We start from the raw sequence: 25,406 nt of genomic DNA, 5'->3' as shown, positions 1-25,406 counted from the left end.
TTCCAACTGCGCAAACGTAGGCCTACATCTCACGTGAAAGAGGAGAAGTATGGTAATTCTTTTACTCACCACACCAGGATTAACAGCTCTGTTTTTAGCACTAATGAAGACACGCTAAACTTGCTACAAGTCTTCAAAATTGAATTGGAAAAAAAATAGGCACTACATAACAAAAAATCTTTAGGTTCAATGGAAAGAGGGAACAATTCCAGAGGGGTTTTAATGAATCATATTTTAATTTTCAGTTAAAAAGTTTTACAATAGTGCACAATGTACAAGAAATGAACCAAAACGACCCAGGGCCATATACTGGCCTGTGATTTAAATAAGATATTTCTCCGATAGCTGGTGGGTTAAGAGCAACTTTTAGTTGTTGAATTTGGTAACCATATTCTTTTGATACTTTTGAACTAACATCCGATATTATCAATGCAATAGGCCCTCATCTAAAGAAAGGTTAGGGCGATGGAATCTCAAAATTCCAAGCCAATTATCCCATTACTAATTAATTTGAAGGAAACATTAAGCAATATGTTTTAGTTTGTTTCATCACAATTTTATTTCGAACAACACTCGGGAGTATTTTGTAGAAAAAATACAAATCCAACAGTATAATCAATATGAGGAAGTCCCATTAGGTTTCACTGTTGCATGTCTTTCATTTATAAGGTTAATCCAAGGTACTTAATATGAGATACTGCACAAAATATATTTCAGAAATTACCTTTTACCTTGACATGGATAGCTTTGCAAGCATTAAAGGGATAAGCCAGTGACAGACAATACAACACTTATCTTAAAGAGAATGTTTTTTTTTTCATATTGTTAGTTGAACTTCAAATATTATCTGTATTGAAACTTTCACCAAACAAGAGCCCAATGGGCACTATGGTTCCTTGCTTAGAGGAAAATAAATGTGTTGTATATGTCAATCACTCAATATTATCAGCATACCAACTTTAGTTCACACATGGTCAGGTATATAACATTTTGTGCCTAAATGGTCCCAAAATCATTTGGCATGGATTAAAGATAGGCCTGTATTTGCCAAACAATTGAACACCCAAAAATGTGGACCCAAATTGTTCCAAAAATATTGGGCCCCACAAATTTGGGCCCAAAGAATGTGTCCTAAAATGAAGATTGAGATGGATTAAAAATTGGGCCCACCCAGGACAAAAATGTTTTGGGACCCAGATGGCCTACATGTGCTAGCAATTAACCAACAACTGTATACCAAGTTTGGCTACAATCCAACTAAAGGTTGCAGAGTTATTGCAATGTAAAGAAAATATGGGCCCAAAGGGTCCCAAAAAATTGAGCCCCAGAAATTTAGGTCCTAAGATTGTGTCCTCAAATGCATATGAGGTTGATGTAAAATTAGGGCCCATCCAGCACTAAAATGGGGCCAGGATGTTTGGGGCCCAGATTGTCCCCAAAAAAACTGTATACCAAGTTCAGATACAATATGGTTTGAGGTTGCAGAGTTCTTGCAATGTTAAGATTTCTACGTTTAACCTCATAACCTCATTAATACTGATACGGTCATCATCAAAACACACACCAACCTGACAGCATAGGTTCCTTTGCTTCCAGCAAGGAATCAAATATGCAACTTTTATGTGGAAATATTACTTTCCTTCTTTGATAAATTCAAAAATATAAAGAAATATCAACATTTAAGATTGAAAGTACCAGATACATTTACAGAATATCAGCAAAAGGGAAAAAATGGTATCTTCTCCATACAAAATGCTATGAGGATGTAGTTGTTATGCAAAGACCTTCAGCCAATGAAATATCCCTTAAACTCATAACAACTTATGTCAAATTTGCTTTTATTTGGCACATGTTTTAAATATCCCACTACCCCCCCCCCCCATTAGGTAACATTTCTGATGCTCTTTGCCACTTATCATAAGGGGGCACATCCACTGCTGGATGAAGATGGAATGGAACACTCTCCCAAATTTACTTGAAATAGTACTGAATCCACAGCTTATAATGTATTACTTTTATGTGGAGGAGATAATAACAAAAAGGAGAGTGGTACCCAAAAATAGTTGACCTTTATAATGTAAAGTAATTATCAATTTACTACGTAATTGATCAGAAATGGTTCTCAATGACTACACAGATAATCCTTCTTTCAGGCACCAATTAAACAACACATTTCAGTACCAAAATACTCGGGAACTGCTCCCCCCCCACTCCACCCTACTTCCTCCCCCACACAGTATTATGCCACTGGTCTATGCATGTAAAAACAGTACAACATAAAAATTCATAACAATAAATCATAGTTTTCAATTTTCATGAGATCTTCATATTCAAATATCTGAACACTACTTAAGATGATATGATACTCTGAAACAAAATCTCAATATTTAAATATTTGAACATCTAGATATTCATATACAAAAATCTGAATTGTTAGTTAACCAGAAAGCCCACAAGTGATTCCTTGCCAAAGTTGATATGAGAACATGATTTCATGTAAACTGTGCACAACAATCTTGTACTTAATGAAGTAGAATCATATACCAAGTAAGAAGTGCATCTACTATGCCAAATAAGAAGTAAACCTGCCACGTCCGTTTTGCAGTATCATGTTTAGAAGCCATGTTGTCATATACACACATGCCATCACTTATAACATACAGTAGATTCCTTTTACCTTCAGCAAGGAATCAACAATGTGAGCTTCAGGAAATCACAATATTAAGATACAAGATTTGTAATATCCAACTATTTATTCTATAAGTAATTAATCCATCCCTTGTCTACTAATCCCCTTACATCTTTTTCTTTGTGTTCACCATGCCCATTAAAGACCAACTATGGAGACTTTTCGATGAACATAAAATCCCACCATTTTGCATGTACGTAATCCTTAACTCACTCCAATTACATTGCTGTAATTAACTTTACCAATTTCGGACGTTAAATACGTGAAAAATGGGAAGAAAAGTCAGCTTTTTATGAAACCTGTTTCAGACATTCCTGAAACATTCCGAAGACATCAGGTGACCATGTGACGTCACTGTTTGTATACCTCACTCACAACAATACTTTTAGTGTGTAAAGTTGTATACTTGAGCTGCCAAAAACATCAACGATATTACTCCTTTTCCCCCGAAATGCCACAATTCTGTGTTGTTGGAGGTTGCAGTTATACCTCATCCAACAAAAGCATCAGCTCTTTTAGATTTCCGAGTAAAAGAACCGATGTAAAACGCCGCAGACTTTGGATCAATTTTTGAGATCCAAGCGGAAAGATTTTTCAGCACCCGGAGTATCTCATGTCCATGAGTCCACATGCATGACCCTGCCTCTGTGTAAGCTGCAAATGTCTCATTCTGCGAAAGTTATATTCTGTCGATGGCTGTGTCGGACCATGGCTGGACATAGCTAATGTGAAATTGACCGTAAACAAGCTCTGGACGTCCTTACATGTAACATTATATCACGCAATTGACAGTATAATATTTACCGTAAGAGATGACCATGTATATACCATGCCTATAGGGTAGCATTGTTAGTACATGTACAGTATGGCTCACAGCATGTGTAAATAGTCATGCTATAGGATTTCATCGCATTTATCTATTTCCTTTGTTGTATTCCAGTACCGTGAGTTCGTGATACATTGTGTTATATTGTCCGTTATGTTTATTCCGGCATCTGCATGGTCCAAGGAGTTGAATAAAACGGTTCTATGTAGCGATCAGCGTTTTATTTCAGCTTATAATTGTCTTAAAACTAGTTGTTAACCTTCATGTGTTCTTGTTTTAAGCTAACAGCTTTTCAAACGCTCGAAATTGGAAGTCAAAAACAGTACAATTGATCGCTATCTGTGTACAAACAGTGCCTATATCAGCGTTTGATTTTCGCGGTATACAAACAATGACGTCACACGGTGACCAGAGGCTCCTTTGGGTCAATCTCTGTTTTCAGACATTCCAGAGGTTCATGTCATGTGACTACCCAAAATGTCCATTTTCGTGGTCGTTTTTTGATGGGTTATAGTAGGTTTTCGAAGATTATTTTTTACACATGTAGATTATGGGTATGTAAACTCCTAAATTAATGGAAAATCCCCCCCCAAAAAATTTGCCTCCATAGTTGGTCTTTAACCTGTCTGGATGCTGTGTGTGTTTTTGTTCCTTCTGTTACTGTTACTTGTCATTCAGCCTTTGAAGAAGATCCTGCTAGGATCGAAAACGTCAGGCCAACTTACTTTTACACATATAAATAATTAACACGCAACCTCTGTTTCAACTCTTGAATTGCCCGTCAATAGATTAATATTCAGATACAAGATTTCAAATATCTAACTATTTCTTCTATAAATAATTAATATGCAACCTCAGTTTCAACCTTCCAATTGCCCATCGATAAGATTACATCTCACGGGGCTTTACTTGTCTCCGATAGTATTGTAGTCAAATTTTGCATTGCTTCTTTGGTGTTTTGACTTTTCTCAAAGTTTGGATTCTCTTTACACAGTTGTAACATTTGGTTGTAGGTATTTGATGTCTCTTTCCGTAGGAGCATTATCTGTTTTTGTACCTGTCTGTTCTTCTCCATGAGTGAGGCTGTCTGCAGTGTTATTTCCATCAGCCCGCACTCGCGAAGCGCAGTGAATGTTCGGTAAAAACGTTTCCTCTTCCGCTCCATTTCTTCATCGCTGTCGAAGGCGTCGTCTTCGGGCCTGTACTTATCTTGCGTTCTGTGAAATGCCCTCTTAAGGTTAGCGTGACCCCGAGAGCTGTGACGCGATAGCCTCGACGAATGACCAAAGTTGGTGAGAAGCTGCTGAGGGGTCACTTGGTCAGCTTGCCCTGAGGAAATACCGGTGTCGCTACTCGAGTTCTTTTGGGAAACAATGTGCAAGGGAGTTCTCTTTTGCTCGACACGCATCTTACCCTCATGTTTCATATGTAAAGGCATTTCCACACTGCCAGAGCTTGAATCGGATCCACTGTCGTCCTCCTTGCTACGTTTGCGTTTCGTTCTAATGTGCTGCCTCTGCATCGCATCCAACACCACTTTGTCAAAGACAGCTTTGGTTTTCTCCTCTTGTTTCTCCCGGTCGCTGGTTCCTTCTCCCAAAGAATTAACGTAACCATTTGAACAGTTGGAGTGAGCATCTCTGAGAGTCTAGAAAAAGAATGCAAGATGAAACGTTGACTAGAGATGATGATATCTCACCTCACATATTAAACATACAATGGATGTCAAGGAGGAGATGGCAAGGAGGGTGAGGTGAATTGTGGGAAGGAAAGGGAAAGGAGAGAGCTCATTTGCCTGTGATCAAACTCAACCAATACCCCAAAAAAATGTTTGCAGTAGTAAGGAATACACTGGGGACTGGAGTTAATACTAGAACCAATGAATCACCAGCATACTGTTCAAATTCATTTCTTTGGACACATGGCTTTGACTATCTTAGAAGGATCTGGGCATAAAGTAGCAACATTCCATCAGTAAATGCACATACAGTATATATTTTCAAACAAATTTTTGTGCTGATTTAGAAAGGTAAGTTTTTTTCATACTTTCTCTTCTAAAATCCTCGGTATACACACTTCATGACCTCAACTAATCTGATACAAATAATGATGAAGAAGCCCACAAATTTGGAAATTTATTTATAGGTCTTCGACTATATGATGAACGTTCATAGACAAACAAGTACTGGCGACAAGGTTTTCAGACTGTAAAACATTCATAACTTCCCCGTTCGATGTATTTCTTGGTGCTAAAGCTATGAAAGTGCTGTAGTTTTGATTAACTGAATCTCACTTTGAGCAACACCATGTACAATCCATAGAATCAATTAACAAATTGTTTCAAAACGGTTCTTGAAAAGACTGCTCCAAAAGTATATGTTTGAAAGCATGACTTAAGGCACAAATAATCTGCTATGTTGCAGACTGATAAAAAGCCACTACCATCTGTCATGTTGGCACATTTTTTGAGGAATGACCCTTTAAGCAGTTGCGGCTCATCAATTAAAGGGACTGGACTACAAATTCTAAACAAACAGACCCACAGTAATTTATAATCTATAGATGCCTCCGATGCAAAAACCTGTTTTTGATTGATTGCTCTTACCGTTGAGGTGTTCCCTTGACTGGAAGTTGATATTGAAGAGGATTCCTCACAATCAGATGATCCATTCTCTGATGAAATAAATAACCACATGAAGATGAATTTTGAAATTTATAAAACATAAACATTCAATACCACATTGAACGCAGGAAAGGCAAAGTTATGTCTGCAGCAAAGAGAAGAAGTGGTAATGGTGACTAGGTAAACTTGTGGTGACCACGCAAACCTGTGAAGTGATGAGGTGAAATCCTTATCATCACGTACCCTTTCCACTGCAAATAAGTTACAATCACCAAATTAGTTTGTCTTACCACATCACTTGTTTACTGTTTACATCAATGGTCACCACATTATTTCACCTCATTTAAAACAATAGTTTGTGTAGGCAAAACTGTGTATTCATGAATGTTTACATTTATATCAACAAGTAACTAATTACTATCGTTAAACAAAAAATATCTTAATTAATGCTTAAAATTGCAAATGTTAGACTCACTCATTCCACTGGCAGGTGGTGATGGACTGGGTGATGTGCTTGGTTGATGTGGGAACCCCGCTGGGGATCCTGACTTTTCAGATGACATTCTTCTTATTATGTGGTACAGTAGCTACCATCTGAAATCAAACAGAGATTCAAGTAAACACAATGTTCTTCGACCATCTAAACGGTTCCCCTTCGCAGGCAACACAGTATCAGGGGGATTATTTAATGTTAATATTTAATATTTGAATAATTAGTGTGGACAAACATTGCAGAAAAAGACCATGTGTATTGTGTAAACTGCTACTGTTATCTAGATGTGCTTTGTGTAGAAATGAGATCAACCTGCAACAAATAACAAATGATTCTTAACAGCACTGTCTCTCTTGGTTTTTGCACAAACTCATATGCATAAATACAGTTTGCTATTATTTTGCATTTGAACCTCTTTTTTCAATTTGTGAAATGAACACCGTTTCCACGCACCAACTTCACATTATAGCTTCTAAACTATTGAATACAACTACACTGGTGTGATACATATATATTTTATATCAGAACCCTCATCCCCCCCCCCTCAAAAAAATTGTAGGGCTACAGTACTAATGATGTTATGTCACTGATCTGTGGTTAACATCAAACAGGACCGTTGATCAATTGATCTGATACAACTGTAAACAATTGTTTAAAGAAATATTCATGCATAAGATTACTTTAAATTTCTCTGTTCACCAGTGAACCTCTTAAAAAAAGTAAAGAAGTAATACAACCAGGACAAATGACAAAAAGATATGCAATCACAAGGTGACCATCAGAAGAGCTCTCTTTGAATTGTCATTGTCCAACTGTTTTAATGGGTATCGACTTCTTCATGATCACAATTTCTAACAGACCTGTACCAAACTTATTGTGTTTGTGGGGCTTCACCTTGCACAGTAGTTTACAGAAAGGACAGGTACTATGCAACTTTTGGAGCAAATTTATACAGTATGTCACCTGAAGAGATTTGCAACACCTGCTTATTAAGTCCTCATGGCAATATTAACTCTTTATACTGTCAAGATTAGGCTTCAGGGCAGGTCTTGCATAATTTCCTTCCAATTTCAATTTTATGACAATTACTGCCGGAAAACCACACCTTTTCACAAGATCTATTTTCATTAAAACTAATGATTTCCCCCGTTACTGTTAGGAAGATATGTGTCATTCTCAAGTGCTTAAACAAGTTATACAGGCCTATCTATTATGATTTCCATGCTGCGACTCCCGTAAAATAATCATGTAGGGAGGTTGTGTCATTCTGCAAAGCGTTAATGAAGTATCATCATAGGCCTAGAAATATATCAAATGATGATTTTCCCACCTGGCCTCCAACTTCATCAAAAAATATGCTTCTGGAAAATATGGGGTATTCTATGATTACTTCGCTTTCTACAGTTGAAGTCAGATGAGATATAATTCTGGGCTAATATATTCTTAGACAATAGTGACTAGCCTACTGGCATTGAACTTAATCGTCTAGGCCTTGCCTACCCTAGGTCAAGTGTTCAACCAAACACAGGCGCCTGTGGAGTGTGGTCTATCTTAACTAGTCTAACATTAGCAACGTTGTGTGGTAGTATTACTTATTAGTCTATAAAGCTGAAGGTACAGTATTAAGTTATGGAAACGCGTACAAAAGGGCAATTTATTTATTTATGTCGATGATGGCTCTCTTAAGCCTGGTAGTGGTACTCCATGGCACTGGTACTGTGTTAATTGTTACTTGTTTAGGACCAAACTTTTCTAGTAGACCAAGCCTTACTTTCAAAATTTAATTTAAAATCTTACCAACAATTCAACGATGTGCTTTTAACATATTGTGGAATCCATAGGAAGTCAGAAAGGGTTTCCGGATCATAAAATCACTTGTTTGCCGTCTGCTTAGCCAAAACTCGAACTGCTAGGATTTTTAACGAACTAACAATGGTAACTGGATGAATACAAGGCAGCGACAGTTAAAGATAATATTATTAACGCTAAATAATGTTGATATCTTTCTCCTGCGAAGTCCAGAATTCCAAATATACTTTCTAAACGGGAAAGGCTAGGCGATCAATGGTACGAAAGTATCTGCCGACTTATGATCGCGAAGTATATACGTACCACTGAAGTTCATTTGAAGAAGTGTTGTTGAGACATGAGACTCATATCGGTGAATATTTTATAACCGGTATGCTTTCTGCACGTACGTCACGCCGAGTTCGAGCAACAACATGTGAGGGAACGTGACTACGGAGTGTATGTACGAATGCCCGTGCACTTACACGTGACCAATATAACTAATATTGTGTTGATTCCCTGGGATTTACATAGGGATTTATAATAGGGATTTGCATACGTCTAAAGGCTAGTACAGCGGGACTCTAATATTGTGTTTTATTTCTGTTTGACGTGCAGATAGGTTGACTCTGTCGTTCATGGTATGTACGTTATAATATTGTATATATCGGTGTCTCGTCTGTTTGCGCTCCGGTGCGGCGATTTTCCCCCAAACAGGTTTGCAATTACGAAGTTTTCAGCCAATCAGATTGCCCGTGACGTCAGCATCAATAATGGCCATCGCTTGGAAGTTGGACATACGTTGAATCAGAAGAATGATAAGGTCCATAGGTCATAAATATCAAACACGAATGAGTTCATTGACGTCACTGAAGCATGGTGCTTGTGCTGAACAGATTATTTTTTGTTGATTGACCTTTGACACTTAGATAAGTCTAGTTACGGGGTTTCATTCCAAACGCCATAACTTTACACATTCTACTAACTTAAAGCAGGGAGTTGTTATGTTCCATAACAACTCCCTGCTTAAAGGCATTAATCCCAAACCGCTTGCCGTCGTCTGAGAAAATGAACTTTCCGTTGCTTGCAAGCGAAGTTTTCTGCTTGTCGCTACAAAATGCAGACAGTAATGAAACGTGATACCTTGTTATCTTTTATCTGGACCTGATATGTTCATCGCTGCTATGTATGTGTTGTGGGTATTGACCGTAGCTGTATATGGACTGTACACTAGTGTCTAATTATCGACGGTAGCAAGCTGTGTGTGTATTTGCTGGGATCGATGGTGGTGTCTAACACTTCGGTTACACCTCATTCGAAACTAGGTCAGATTACCGGCATGAGACGTTTCTTTGTGCGCGAGTCTTCACTTAATTCCTTTAATTATGATACATACGCTACATTCCATTGGGTTAGTGTTTACGTTATCCAAAATTCGTGAGCCGTTTTATTGAAATGAGTACTCTCGTTCGTTTCTTGGAATGAGTACACTTAAATCATATACATATATATATAAAAAAGAAACCACGTCAGGAATCTATAAGGGTTGAAAACTTCAATAATTGATTATCCTCGTCTCAAAATTCCAGGGAACCCTTCAGCATGGCGATTCCCCCAAATATATTAATATGCATACCTATACTTCAATTCCTATGGTGATAACTCTCTGTGAAATGTTCAAAAGGTCCAATAAGGCTCAAGATCACAGTTAACCAAGTTAAATCGACACACTGAGTACCAGCATGGTATATAGTTTAGTTTTGAGACCCAAAGATCAGGAATCCTTACAGTAGTTTAATTATTTGAGACACTATCCCGATCCGTGTTTGATTGCCCCGGGATGAACACCGGCGTATTTCAAGCCTTGTCTTTGCGATTAGTGTTCAGATGATATCGAGGCAGGGGTGTGAAATTGTGAATTCGCTCTCATTCCTACTTCTGGCACCGCCAGGGGCGGCGATCTGTTTCAAATATTGGGGGGGACACTTGCTTGGATGCAGGCGAATTTCTATCGAAGCGGAGCGCCACCATTGGTTGGCGCGCAGCGTACAAGAAAATTTCTGGTTTTGATAGCCCCCCACCCAGATCAACGGAAATGGCACTTCTCGGGCTTGAAAATGACCAACCAGATGTAAACTTTTGCCTGAGAACCAAGTTTTTCCTAATATTTTTTTTTTCATTCATAACCTTTTTTCAAGATTGTCACCAATCACACATCATGTTCGACCTCATTGCATCTCCTGTGGATCATTGCTTTTGTAGGTAATTGTAGGTAAGGCCACACAATACCCGTCAGCCCCACTTTTCAAGGTTTTAAGCCCATTATTTTATTCAGAATTTGAATAATATATTCACTTCAAAACATACCCATAATGTTGCACAAAATTTCATCTATGGACAACCAATATAGAAAAAACCCCCTCAACCCCTAACAGACCGGTCAAAATTGCACGAGTAGAGGGAAGTATGATGAAGAATGTTGGTCAAGGAATTTTCGAAAATTCAGACACAGTTAACTTATTGGTGTACAAATATTAAACCTCTTATAACGGCTACTATAAAACTTCGACATCATAGAAAATTCCAAAATAATATGCTCGAGGGGGAGGGCGGTCTCCACCCTTCACCCCCCCCCTCCCTTGGCTCCGCACCTGCGGTTAGAAATCTTGTAGGAAACAGGCAAAATGGAAACCCAGTGAACTCATATCGATGTGGATCATAATGATTGTACGTATTTACACTCATACAAAAGATGCAAACCAAATTTCATTACAGATGCGGTCCGTCTAGCTATTCATTTCGAGAAAAAAATGTAAAAACTATTTTCGGTCATATATAGTAACAAATTGTGACACGGTTAGACAGGCGCCTTGCGAGGAATTTGCCAAGGGAGGGGCAAAGGTTGTACCCAGACTTTGTAAGCGTAGCACCACCATAAGTTGGCGCGAAGCGCAAAAGAAACTTTTGGCCGAAAATGTCTCCCAGATCGCTGGAAATGGCACTTCCCAGGCCTTGTAAGCTGCATCTAAGCATTTTCTATTTTGAAATTAATAGCGATATCATAAAAAAATACAAATCATATGCTTAAAAAAAACTATGACACCAAATATTGGGGGGATATTAGATACTATATCCCCCCACCAAAAATATTGAGGGGGATATGTCCCCCCGTCCCCCCCCCCATGATCGCCGCCCATGGCCGCACCGCCATTTATAGAGGTCCCTTTCCGACGGACGAGAGCGAATACCCCATCATCTGACCGCTTTCTCAAACACTGAGTTAGGCAAAGGCACTACATTCGACATCACATTATATTATAGCTTACAAAACATGTTCTCGTCCGACAGTTCATTCTGTTCCTCCAAGGGCGAGCTTGGTCCATAACATGTAAACAACCGTTACACGGTAACCGTCCTATCCATATTACAATCATTTGATAGCACACTGGCTCTCCTGACTATATAAGCAAGGAGTTGTTATCGAAAACTCCCTGTACTCGTGAAATGTCCACTTCGTAAAAGCCGAGTCAACCGCCCTGTTGTGAACAAGAAATTAGTAGCAGATTTACGTACCTTGTTTGTGGTAACCTAAATAAGGTTATGAGAGTTTTCAAAATGGCAGCGCCCAGGTGTGTTATAGATTTAGCTGCTTTAACGCGTCAAAAGTTTGTTGACGATGGCGTTAGCAGTCACTCTGCCGACGAACAGGTATCACTTAACGAAATATATTATGTTTAATGTTTCGATACTGTCGGTATTTTCTTGTAGGGTGTTTTTTCATTTAGTCCCCGTGAAGAAAGGTAATAGCCTATGTCAAACAACCCTGTTGTTAATGTTACTTGTTACTGTTACTGTGTTAGCTTAACGGTGAAGGCCATTTGCTAACAATGAACATTAGGTTGAAACCAATGTTAAGCCATGGGAATGAAAGTGTTATATTTGCTTCCGAACATTTTCAAATGGCATGAGGTATTTTTTCACAACCAAAGAATGCAGCGCCACTTGAATGATGTATCTGAGCATCCGGTTGCACTGATGCCCAGCCTACTGTTGTTTTCCCATACTGCATCTAGGCTAGCCTAGTTCCTACATAATATTTATTTGGCCTAGCCTACTGTAGAATGAATTTTCTCTACTCCCCATGCATCTGCTTCAGGATGTTAGTCATGGACTTAGATGCCGTTAAATATACAAATGAATGAACAGTTATGAGAGATTAATGTTGGGTTGTTATATCATTTAAGCCAAGTTAGAGTTTTTAGATTGATTCAATGTACAAAGAGAACTTTATATGCTAAAAGCTGCTCCCTTTTGATCATGATTAGCAAATGATGTAATAGTTGATACACATCCCTCATACATTCTTCGTACATCTTATACCTATGTGGTTATATACTTAAGCTAGTTATATGTATGGTATTGCCACAGTTGAGACATGGATATATTACTACTTTAGACTAATACAATAAAAGAATGCCAAAAAGATGATCTGGATGATCATAAATTATGCAGCTTTCTGTTTAAACTATTTTATTTCTAAAATTCTTGCATAGTACATGCTCTGAGCAAGTACCAAGTTGAGTGTGCAGACATCATATTGGATAAAGTAAGATTTCCTTTCAGTGCTGGGTTTCCCACTAATTTTTCTAAGTAACCTTATTTTTCACTATCTCTTTTTTTAAAAGGAAAATGTTGAAGCCTCTGTGGAACAGAAATTTAATATCTTTCACCAGTGGGCTGAAAAGGAACCGGAAGAGTTCAAATGGTGAGTGACTGAGAGTATTCTCAATAGAAATAAAATAGAATATTTTATTGTTGTAATTTCAAAGATCAAACTGTGATTATAAGTTGTGGTGACAACAGTCATATTTGGGGTTCATGGCTCTTTGAATGCCCCGCCCCCCCCCCATGCACCGAAAAGTTATTGATGAGGTTAGAACACATTTAGCCTGACATTATGTAGGTCATCATTAGAGTGTAGGCTACATAAGAAACCCTTGCAATGAGATGCATATTTCAATATCTTGGTTCATTGCTTTCAGGCCCCCTCTAAACAAAGAAAAACATCTTCGCTACCTCCACAAGGGTCTCCACCACCTTCCAGAGAGTTATGAATGCCTGGATGCTAGTCGACCCTGGATTTGTTATTGGATCCTTCACTCTCTATATTTGCTGGGGGAGAAAATACCAGAAGAAGAAGCGTCCAGGTAAGATTTGTATAGATTGCCAAAAGTGATTATTTCAAAACAATACAAGAACATCCACACTGTGAGTCCTGTACGGGGTTGTACTGTACGTTTGGCAAATACTGAGTGAGATCTAGAAATTGGTGATCACTTGAATTGCATAACATGACCAAATATGAGAACCGATATTCTTCAATTTTCTAACTTTTCATTTTCTTTCACAGAGTTACACAGTTTATCGGTAAATGTCAGTGCCCTGATGGCGGGTTTGCAGGTACTTAAGTGTTTCTTGTTGGTTTATAAGCTTGTACATCAAACAATCCTGCATTGACGCCCTTTACAATTGGTATGTCTACCCTTGTGTGTGTGAATGTATGTGTGTTTGTATGTTTGTGTGTGGATGTGTGTTGGTGTGTATCGTATACATGTGTGTTCTCTTTTATGTGTCATGCTGCACGTGCTGTAAGAAAGGAAACTTTTGAAGAATTGTTCTAACTTCTATTTTGACCTGTGGTAATATATTGTGAATACTCGTGTGTACAAAGAATTGACCTATTTCAAGTTAACCTCTAATCAGTACCACATATACTGATAAATACTGATAACTTCTTTTCAAAATTAAGTTATCATTTCATCAATATTTGACTGATAACTGATGGCAAACAAGACATTTAACATTTGTGGTAATAAATCTTTCATGAAGTGGATTAGGGCTATGGCTGGGTGAGATTGGAGCAATTATAAGTCCCCACTGGTTCAAATCAAAGGCATATTACCCTCTGAGATTTTATTCTTTGTGAGCTTTAGGTAACTGTCTTTGAATCAGCTTTTTGAGTTGATTTTGATAAAATTCTTCAACGCTATCGGATGTAAGATTTGCATGACAACTTAGGTCAGTAACTTGTGATATTTCATTTGAATTTATACAGAAAAAGCCAAAGATTTTCAATTTGCTTTTCCATATTTACGTGTGTTTAATAAGAGAATGGAAAGTGATTGGGCCACAAAATACTGAGGATCATAGATTCATTAATTACTTGTTCACTAAGCTTTTTCTTAAAAAAAAACAAACACAATAAACCAGGAAATGACTGTTAGTGTCATTAAAATTTGATGTTGAGTAATTCTCAGTAGGTTTGATAAAATTTCGAAACCAAATGTAATTTATGGCTGTTTCAACATTCATTAAGCTTAGTCTGACTGAGAAATTTCAACAAATCAGTGCAAACAGTTTGCATGCTACTTAAATATCCTTCACTAATTTAGCCTTTAATCCTGTTTATCAGGGAGTCCTGGTCAACAGGCCCACCTGGCTCCAACATATGCTGCTGTACTGACACTGTGTACGCTCGGAACAGAAGAAGCATACAAAAGTATTAACAGGTGATGTTTAAGTTTCTTTCTATCCCTAACAAACTTGTCAGTGGCTGTGTCATCTGTTGATGTTTTACTGCAAAACATGTTTCAGTGATGGTGCATCACTGGATGGTTGTAACCATAGGCAGAGGAGCCCAATTTGATTTGGGGGGCTGTAACAACTTGCCCGTAAAATATAACCAAAATTTTTCGCGTGCTCCGCATACGTTCAACATCTCAATATGCATATCCTATAGGCATGCATCGGTTATTACATCGCATGCCAATAACATACAATAATTTGCAGTGTTATGAACCTTCCATATTGGTTATAATTATTGGGAAGTCGTTACAATAATAATGATATGAGTTTAGCCATTGAAAAACCCATTGCAAATTATTTTACTTTCAGTAGGTGCCTGAAAAATTCACAGCATATTGCCCAAATTTTCACAACATTTTTTTAGTTGGGGGCCTGCAGCCCCCCCGCCCCCGCCCCTCGCCTTCTACACCTATGGTTGTAACAACCATCTTACCAAATACTAATAAGGTGATAGTCAGTTGAGATGGTGAAGCAAGAATATGTTGTTGTTTCGTTTTGACTTAAAACTACATTCACTTTACTCCAGAGAACAAACAAGGGTTTTAAACAACAACTTTTCTTAATTCTGCCTGATACTTAGATTAACCTGATATCTACATATTTGTAATATAGGAGAAGAGAAAAAAACAGATGAAATGCAAAGATGATGGGGGGAACAAGGGCTTGTAGAACATATCACATTTTCATGAAAATGTTTTCAAAGTTACTGGGTTAATGTGTAATGATTGGTCTCCTTCCACAAAAGCCTAAGACAACTAAAACATACGTTTCATATGGAATTGCATCATTGTCACATTTAGATATTAATGTTTGTCTTTTAATACTAGAAGAGCAAGATAGTTCAACATTTTGCCTTCTATAGATGTGCCACACTTTGATGGCAGATGTGCCAAGAACTAGCCTGGACTGAAGTTGTTACATTCATGGAATAATAAGGCTAAACTACAATCTAATTGTCACCATTCTGGGTCAGAATAATATAAGTTTGTCATATTCGTCCTGCATAATATGCTAGCCACTTGTAGGAAAACCATTGGGCTTTGACCGGAAATGCAATATGACTGAAGTGATGCTTTAAATTAAGACATTGTTAGTTTAAAGATAAGATGGAATGAAATTGTATCCGACTGATTTATTGTGTTCCACAGTTAGGTGGTTAGTTCATGTTCTATGTATTTGGCCTTTGATATGACGTTGACTTTTTGAAATTGACTTTTGAGATAATTTGATCTTTGTGTTGCATAAAGGGAAACATTGCAGTCGTTCCTGGGCAGTATGAGGACGACCAGTGGGGCCTTTACTATGCACAGAGGAGGAGAGGTTGATGTCAGGTAAACTCTTGCGATGAATTCAACAAGTTTCTGATTGCCTTGAATAACATTTGCTTTCTTTGTTATTCGTGGTTCATGTGACATTTTTATGATGCGTTGTCATTTCTGTCAAGTTTTACTGTTGGAGTGTGAGTTGGGCTGTCTGGGAACCAAAAGACGGAAAGAGGATTTGATTGAATTATTACAAAGAACTTTTACTAAGGTGACGTAGGTGTAAGGTTAATGTGCCGCAGGAGTATACTTTCTAAAATATCTGTATATAAAGTACTTCATTATTGAATCTGGATCATGGCCAATTGGGGTAGAGGAGAGTTGGTTTCTATTAGAGATGGTTGAGGGGGGGGGGGGGATGGCTGAATGTTTCAGTTGTAGTAGACAAAAATTGACCCAAGAAAGATTATGCTATACTCATTAGAAAAGCTGCAGAAAATTTACAAATGTTTTCTTGTGTGCCTTCATTTCCTTAACACAATCCTTGAACATTTCCTTGAAATTCCTGAGTCCCCACTTCCCCCCACTCCCTTCCCCTCACCCCCTGTCCATGACCACATTGACATTTATAGTGAACAGTTATAATACAGAATCCAGTTTTAACAGTCCTCACTGTTGTCTTTATCAGAGGAGCTTACTGTGCTGTCGTTGCTGCCAGGTTGACTAATGTTTACAAACCAGAAATGTTTGAAGGAACAGCAGAATGGATAGCCAGGTAAGTTGCATATGTAGTTAGGTATGACAATTTGGGAAATATCATGTAATTCTTTGTTTCTATTCTATTTATATTTCCCCCTTTTTTTTGCAAATTAAGGTTGCATTCATTTGTAGATTTAATAAAGATTGACAAATGTTTAAAAGAAAAAGGCTTGTAGTCATAATTTGTTTTTGCTTTCTTTATGTCAAATGTCAAACTTGAATAAAAGATTCTGTTTGAGCCAATCATAACTTTGTCTGTTTCATATAAACTTTGGTAGGAATTTTGTTTGAGAAAGTCTTATGAAAGCGATGAAAAAGTTATCTTGACAAAAGTATGAACTTCAGTTTTCAAATTAATAAATCTTATTAATTTTTGTTTTAATGAAAGTGTCTGTTTCATAATTCAAATTCTTGTTTGCTTACTTAATTTCAGCCTTTTATTTCAAAATTAACTGTCTAATCTGCAAAATCGGAAACTATTTCATTTGTGTCTTTCCTAAGTACCTGGTCTCTATCTGTACTATGTATATTGCTTTTCTCATACCCGTTTTGTTTAATATGTTTTTAACAAGTAGCACCGATACTTGTTTGCTTTCCATAGTATTCCTTGTTTCTTGTCCCAAAGAGTCTCATTTCTACTAATGCACAATCTTTTGCTCGTAATTCTTGGACACATTCTCCTATAAAACACATAGTTTTATTTCTTTGATATATATTTTTCTCTCCAAAACATGTTTCCCTTCACTCAATGCCTGGTCTCTTCCCTAATATACCTAAATGTTTCCTCCCAAGTAACCTATATTTTGTGTCCCAAGCATATCTCGTTCCTCTGAATGCCTAGTTTCATCCTCCGACTCCTTTCCTGGCTTCTCTCCATAAATACTTGGTTTCTTCTCTCTTCTGTAGTTGTCAAAGCTATGAAGGAGGGTTTGCTGGACAAAGTGGTATGGAAGCTCACGGTGGTTACACATTCTGTAGCATAGCAGCATTGGTTCTCCTTGGCCATGAACGGTTATGTGATACCCAGGCCCTATTGGTGAGACACAATTCCAGACTTAACAGTTGTATGTACAGTATGTATGTATTGTAAATCCTCCTGCAAGCAGGAAACGTGAAGAAGCCGTCATTGGCTTATCAAAGCCGCAAGCTTACCGAAGTCAGCCTCTTAGATTCATATTTAGTGTCCATGATTATGAATTGTCAATTGTCAACAACTCTGTAACTGGACGACATACATTAATCTTGGAGTGATTCGAACTCGGGACCTTATGATTGAAAGGCACCGGCATTAACCACTGAGCTATCACTCCTAAAAGTTGCTGTTATGTAGCACTTGTACTTCATTTTAAAGATGATGACAGATGTTAGGAACTGGTCGATACTTTCCATCGAAACTAAAGAGAGTTGATCGGGTGGATTGCGGGAAAAGCAACTTTTTAATGGCTGTCCTAGACAACCAAATTCCTGTTAGAACAACCATACTCAGCTTTGGAGAGGTCACACGGCAGTCGTCCACTGAGTTGTTTACCCCAAGAAGGGTCAAAGGATTAAATTGGCATCCATTAATCCATCCCTTTGGAGATAAATGAAATAACAACAACAATAACAAAATAGTCGGTAGGCCTATGAGCCACAAGCTGGTGTTCAATTCACCAAATCCTGCAGTGGACATATAGGTCATTCTTTGTTATATTGCAACTATTTTTCAGACAACCGACAATCAAAATGTAAAATAATCGTGCACAAGTTGCCCTTGGGGATAATGCCAGGGTGTAACCAACATTAGATTAGAGATGGAGCTCTTACATGTTCAGCCACTGAGCTTACAGTAATGAAATACAAAAGGCCAATTATTTATTGTACTTCTTCAAGGACACTAATAAAATTGAAAAGTAAATGACATGTACTGAGATTACCATGCAAAATATTTTGACCTCTGTTCCTTCCGATGGTCACAGGATCAAATAATGTTCTATCCAATAATTTGCCCGCACTTTCAAATGTAGACTTTTTTTTATCATTTCCCATATAGTGTTTTGTTTATTATTTACATAGAATGTATAAAATAATGTTCATGTTTTTTTTCCTCGTATTATATTTCATAATTTTTTTGGACACTGCCTATATTCTTGCTTGCTGTGTTTACTTCCTGCAGAGGTGGCTAGCTCAAAGACAGATGCGGTTCGAAGGAGGCTTCCAAGGTCGTACGAATAAACTCGTAGATGGCTGTTATTCGTTCTGGCAGGCTGGAGCGTTTCCAGTAGTTCACAGCGTGCTCAGTAAACAGGACACCAGCCTTGATTGCACTTCCTGGATGTTCAATGAAGGTGTGTGTCTTCTTCAGATTAAAACAAGTGATTTCACTGAGCTTTGAGTATCATTCCCAGAGGCTAATGACATAAGAGTCACCATATTTAACGAGAGTAACATTTGTACTTTAACGATAGATATTGCATGATCATTAGCTGTGTGATACTGGTGGACTGAAGTATTAACAGATTATGTGTCCATGTATACACTTATGTTTTGCTTTAAGGGTAAATCACCGCTCCCCCAATTTTTGGTGAAGTCAACTCAAATAGTGCAGAGCTCTATAAAGTGTTATTGTGAGTCATTAGGGAATATAGTATTTCATAAAGTGTCAAGTCCACTTCAGTTCTGACCTCGTCTCTTTCTTATGACCAAGAACCGAGCAATCTCTTTGAAAGTCTTTTAACATTCACTTCTCTCTTGTCTCTCCTCTCTCTCTTTTTTTCTCTCTCACAGAAGCATTACAAGAATATATCTTAATATGTTGTCAAAACTTAAATGGTGGGCTTGTAGATAAACCTGGAAAGTGAGTATGAGGTTCTTTATGCTTAAATTAATTGTAGCTTTTTGCCATCTGTAAAAAATTGTGAAACTGATCAGAGACTGCCCCGACTGAACAGGACCTGACTCAACTCGACTGTTGTGGCCTAGCTTTTGATAGTCGTCAAGAAAAAATGGACTTACGACTACCCCTGTACACATTGAACGACTGATCAGCACACGCAGATACTGTTTTCTGTCAACAGTCTGGTGACTGTTAGGTCGAATGCAGATTTACATTCCTGTGATTGGTTGGATTTTTTTTTAAAACCAAGCAGTTCTTGTGCCATTTGGGAAACACTCCAAACAGTTTACCAGACTTGAAGACAACAGGATTAATAAAACTGGCAAACTGTCGATCAGTCGTTGGCTTAAGCATGCCCACACTGTCCACCGTTCTACACTTGACAACAGTCGAGTCGAGTTCAGTCATGATTAGTCAGGCATTGTGAGGTGAATTTTAGGGTTTAAATAAAACAGGTATAGTGACCATTATTGGTATGATTTATATGACATGTTGCTATCTGATCGTAAACAGAAGATGTCTGTACAATTTTTGCTCTCTTGCCGTTAGCTTTAGGAAACATCACATGTTGTGTGGTGCAACTTGGCTTAACCTCAAGATATTTTTATGTTTTTTTAACTATTGTGAACCTTAATGTTTAAGAAACCCAATTGTGATGCTCAAAATTAATCTATTAATTTCATAAGCAAAAAGCAACAAAACCTTTGGTAGCAGATGTAACTCACTTACTGTTGCATGTAAGAACCGTGGCTGAAGTCGATACTGTAGTTAGCTTTTAAGACTTGCTATGAGCTAACTGCACTTCTCTCGTGGAGGAGAGAATACCCTCAAAATGGAAATACGACCTTTGGCCCTTAGAGTTGAAAGAAATGTCAGATTTGAAAGTGGTTTGTTATTTTGTTCCTCTCTTTCAGACCTAGAGATTACTATCATACATGTTACTGTCTCAGCGGTTTATCATTATCTCAACATTATCTCAATGAGCATCACAGTTGCAATTATGTGATGGGTGGACCAGAGAATGAACTGGTAAGGAAGAAATTCCCAAATGACAATTTCTTTTTTATAATTTTTTTTAAATGTATGACATTTGTTTATGATGTGAAATGCAGCAGAACAAAGTGAAACTTTTAACCTGTTTATAGATCATGAGTATGGAGTTCCATATATTTCAATTCATGTCATATACTTTACATATGAACATGTACTTGGATCATTAATTTGTACAAATGTAGATGTGAAAGGCAGTGTCCTAGTAAGCGTTTGGTGAAATCCAGTGTTCTTACAAAGTAGAACTCTCCAATAGAGGAAAGGAAGGACAGAAAACAACTAAAAAAGAATAGTAAAAATCATGGTGCCTTTAAATAACAAACACAAAAATAATGCTGTAACAAAATACAGTAATCAGACTATATTGATAGTGTAAACACAGCCAATTTCAGGCAATAATAAACTTTTAAACCAGACTTGAACTAATACAAAAGCCTGAATCAAATGTGGTCACCTTTTTCCAACCACTGATTATGACAGGCCTGTATCATGGGTGTGATGGTGTCACCATCGATATTAGCAAAAATTCTGTAACTTGTGAAGGTACAGCCACTACAGCGCTACACTGTTATACTTATGGTGCACCAAATCAAAGCGATGTGTTCCCATAAGGCAAGCAATGTACTCTGCTATATTACAGGCCATATTCGATAGCTGCTTTAAAGACAGACCTTTTGAGACTGATAGGATATTTTAAGATTTTGAAGATATTTCCTCTTCCTTCCAGCAAGTGATTCATCCGATCTTCAACATAGGCTTAGACAGTGCAAAAGACGCTGTAGCATATTTCAGTCGGCTACCCGTGCCAAACATCAGGTGAATGTTGAGAGGACTCGTTTAGGCATCGCTGTAATAATCAAAGGAACTGTGGATAACTTGTAAATCATATTTTTTATTTTAATCCCAACTGCTTGCAAGAAATGTTGTCGTCTAAGATAGAAAGAAACCCGCAAACAATCAATTATTGATCTTTGTGGCCAGATGCATTACGTTTTGACATTGAAGACAAGCAGGATGGGATTGAAGCTGAATGGAGAATTTGCAGGGGTTTTGTTCTGACGTGCAGCTATGGATCTGAACGGTATAATTCATAACTAAAAATTTTTTTTTTTTTTGTATTCAAGTGATGCTTTATCAGGGGGAAGAAATGTCTGTATTCTTCAACTGCATGCAAAAAGTAAAACAAAGGTCAAAATTGTGTATTTGAACTTGATATCAGTGTTTAAAGGGATGAAATGTTTGTTGCTGTAATGAAAGTCACATCTTGTTATATGTTGTGTGTAACATGTTCTCTTCTTCATTATCACTCGTTCCGGTCTTTCGATGTCATTGTGTAATATGCAGCTTAGTCTCACGCAATCTGAGAGAGTCATGCACATGAGGAGGTGGCCATCCTACTGCCCAAGGGTGCCATAAAAGTCCCCTGCCACCGGGGAAATCTCTATTGTCAAAATATTGTATCATTCAAATGCTTTGTTGACAGAATTATGAAAATTTAAATTATGTTATAATTCTCTATGACACTTAATGACAGTTAACACCAGTCTTGAGCTGGGAACTCAAATATACTATTGGGTAAAAGTGGTTTTGTAACAAGTCATTTGTAACAGAGTCAAGTTATTTATGGTGAAGTGATGCAAACAAGCTTCATGAAGGTTATGTTCCCTAAAGATAACTGATATTTCCACTTGAATCTGAAAACTTTTCTGTTAAAGCTCTATGTATTACAACAGCATTGTGCTGTCAGAAAGCACACTATCCAAGACACAAGTAGGTTAATTTTGTGCAGATTTGATGCACTGTCTGCAATCACTTTTGAGCATCGAAAAAGGGCCCTCCAGTTTGGAAAAATTGTCCCACGTCAATTAGGATGATGTTCGTTTTAGCTCATCGAATGTTTTTTATTCTGTGAATTGCTACCAAAATAAACTTCATTCCTTCAAAAGTCTTATCGTGTTAACATTACATCTTCTACTTCATTTATTTAATTAAAGTTATACCTCCAAAGATAATGGAAACATTTTGCACTCTGTCTTTTTGCCAAAGATAACAACTGTGAAATCTCACATTCCTGATTTTCAAAGTTACTATTGAGCCCTTGCAATATTTTCTTTTGGTTTGGTTTTGAAAGAAGAGGAATTTGTGCTTGGAAAGTTCCTTATTCCATTCCTCAAATTGATGTCTAGAAGATTTTCCTTTTTTTGTGGTTAATTTCAAAGTTGAGTGTCAACTTAGCTCTGCTACTGTTTGATTTATTGTTATTAACGTTTTTCATCTTATGTCAACCACAGAATTCATATCATGTCAACAGTTGTTTACAAACAATCAAATGTAAGTGGCATTTTGAGTTAAATCTCAATACTGATATTAAAATGCAACTCGTTTAGTCGAATGCTGTATTTTACATTCGGTAGGATCTTTGTTTTTTCTTAACAAACTATGCACGCATAATTCCAAACCCCTCAATCTAATTAGAGATTTACATTATGACAACTGATTGCATATTCCTTTGTTAGGAGGTCATCAGTACAACAAATTTTATCCAAACAAATTTATGTAATCAACTCTCTGTGCAACATTTATTATTAATTTCAGGTGAGATTTTGATTTCAAATGTTGATTTTCAAAGCAATATTTGTTTTTTTCAGGTTTCAAATCTTTTTCTGTAAATAGAGGAGTATGGTTATCACCAGACTGCTCAAATTCCACTTTCCAAAAAAAGTCAAGAACACTTGTTATTATTTGAATCATTTTTCTTTTGGGGGTTCATGTCAATAAAAATACTAAAGAAACAAAAGTATTTTGGTGAATCTGGTTTTTTTTTTCCAGAATGACTTAGAACCATGATTTAGTCACAGATTAGTGTCCCTTTGAGTGAAAAAAAGATAGGACAGTGTCTCGTTTAGTTTACTAAGCTACAGTCGCATTTTTAAACTATGTTCTCTGTTTTGGTGAGAAAGTTACTGCCAAGAAGCCATCAGACTTAATATACTGTTGAAATGAAATGGTTTGTTTATAGTAATAATAAGAAGAAAAAGAATAATGAATGTATGTTCACCATGTAGTTGATGTGATTGTAAAAGTAGCATTTTAACTTTTAGCAGACATTTTATTATTAGTAATTATTTGTTAGTTTTTGTTCAATTGTTTGTGACTGGTCTTCCAGTTGCTCATCTGATGAGGTAACTTTCATATTAAGCAAATGATACATATTTTTCTTTAATACCTTGATCCATTATGTAACTTACCAGTAAGATCTTCTACCTTAATTTCCACCTTCTGGGTTTCGTGAACCTCATATTGTGAGAGAAATGTCAAATTGCAGTTCGTTAGTGATCAACTGTCATAGGTGACGACACTCCCTGAGCGTTACTTTATAAAGTGATATCAAATTTGGAAGAAATGAGAATCTCTTTCCAGTAACATTTTATATCGAAAAATATGGCTTTTAATCTAAAATTCTGAGCAATTTTCTGCAGCCATGCTATCCCTTTGTAATTCTATTTGGATGGTGTTTGTAAGAAGAAAAATGTAGCTCAGAGGAGTGATATAGAAAGCAGAGAGTAAAAGAGATCATTGTAGAAAGATGCAAAGTTATTGTTAGTAATGTTAGTGATCAAGCCAGTATGAAACTATTCATTCAGCTAGTGGACAATGGAAAGGAGGCAGGGAAAAAAGTATAGGGGAGTTATGTTTTAAAGAAGGAAGTAGACCTTGACCCAGGTATGAAGATTGAAACTCGACACAGGTCAGTAAGAACTCTGTTCCATTAGCTGTGTAAAAAATGCATTATTTACCACTGGTAGGGTGGTGAGAGGATGGGGCGGGGGGGGGGGGGGGAGATGGGGGTTTAGGGTGGCAGGGTTCGATTAAGTGGCCCAGAAAAATATGGAGGGAACCCCGAAAACTATGGGATAAGAAACAGTGTATTCTTATTTCCATAAAATATTGAATGAAAGTGAAGGATGTAAAAGCAGGGCCCAGTGACGTTTGTGCCCAGGGTGGACCTGGCTTTTGACCTCTCTGGCCACTGGGTAAAATTTGCAAAAGAAGTTGTTAAAAGCGCTGTTAAATGATGTGTTTAAGATCTTATTGAACACCAAGCAGCTTATAGCAGAGCTTCCAGTTGACCTTCAACGGTGGGGTTAGACCTGCATACCATGTCGCCAACCTGCAAATAACAGTCTAAATCCCGGCATGTGCGGTCAGCAAGTTTTTGGAGCTAAGTTATAGTGGTGCTGAAATTAATACATACGCTAAAGAGAATGAACAAAATATATTCAGTTTTATTGGAACAGAAATGGTTTTGTCTTTCTATCATAAATGTTCTTCTTTAAGGTAGCGTTTCGTATTGTTAATGTTGCATACAGGAGAAATAAGAACAAAAGTATAAACA

The 25,406-nt window shown here is 37.3% G+C and overlaps 2 protein-coding genes across 3 annotated transcripts; one reads left to right on the top strand and one right to left on the bottom strand.

Annotated features, from left to right (window-relative positions):
* Positions 1-216: 216 nt before the first annotated feature.
* Positions 217-8,866, bottom strand: LOC139971210 (uncharacterized). Its single transcript, XM_071977488.1, has 4 exons — positions 8,429-8,866; positions 6,614-6,732; positions 6,121-6,188; positions 217-5,163 (listed from the first exon to the last, which is right to left on the bottom strand). Exons 2-4 carry the CDS (start codon positions 6,699-6,701, stop codon positions 4,411-4,413), a joined length of 909 nt encoding a protein of 302 aa, XP_071833589.1. The 5' UTR covers positions 6,702-6,732; positions 8,429-8,866; the 3' UTR covers positions 217-4,410.
* A 3,025-nt stretch (positions 8,867-11,891) lies between these two features.
* Positions 11,892-25,311, top strand: LOC139971207 (protein farnesyltransferase subunit beta-like). Of its 2 annotated transcripts, none has more exons than XM_071977481.1 (12): positions 11,892-12,127; positions 13,105-13,184; positions 13,462-13,626; positions 13,830-13,879; positions 14,892-14,988; positions 16,312-16,395; positions 17,015-17,101; positions 17,992-18,121; positions 19,241-19,412; positions 19,852-19,921; positions 20,875-20,989; positions 21,738-25,311. In XM_071977481.1, the coding sequence occupies exons 1-12, from the start codon at positions 12,020-12,022 to the stop codon at positions 21,828-21,830; spliced, it is 1,251 nt and encodes a 416-aa protein (XP_071833582.1). In that variant the 5' UTR covers positions 11,892-12,019; the 3' UTR covers positions 21,831-25,311. The 2 variants fall into 2 exon arrangements, with proteins under 2 accessions (XP_071833582.1, XP_071833583.1); XM_071977482.1 differs by lacking the exon at positions 11,892-12,127 and adding an exon at positions 12,277-12,388.
* Positions 25,312-25,406: the final 95 nt, after the last annotated feature.

This window comes from Apostichopus japonicus, chromosome 8 (assembly GCF_037975245.1).
Source record: "Apostichopus japonicus isolate 1M-3 chromosome 8, ASM3797524v1, whole genome shotgun sequence".
Lineage (NCBI taxonomy): Eukaryota > Metazoa > Echinodermata > Holothuroidea > Aspidochirotida > Stichopodidae > Apostichopus > Apostichopus japonicus.
The sequence above is the reverse complement of the archived record's forward strand: the minus strand, read 5'-3'. Positions and strand labels throughout refer to the sequence as shown.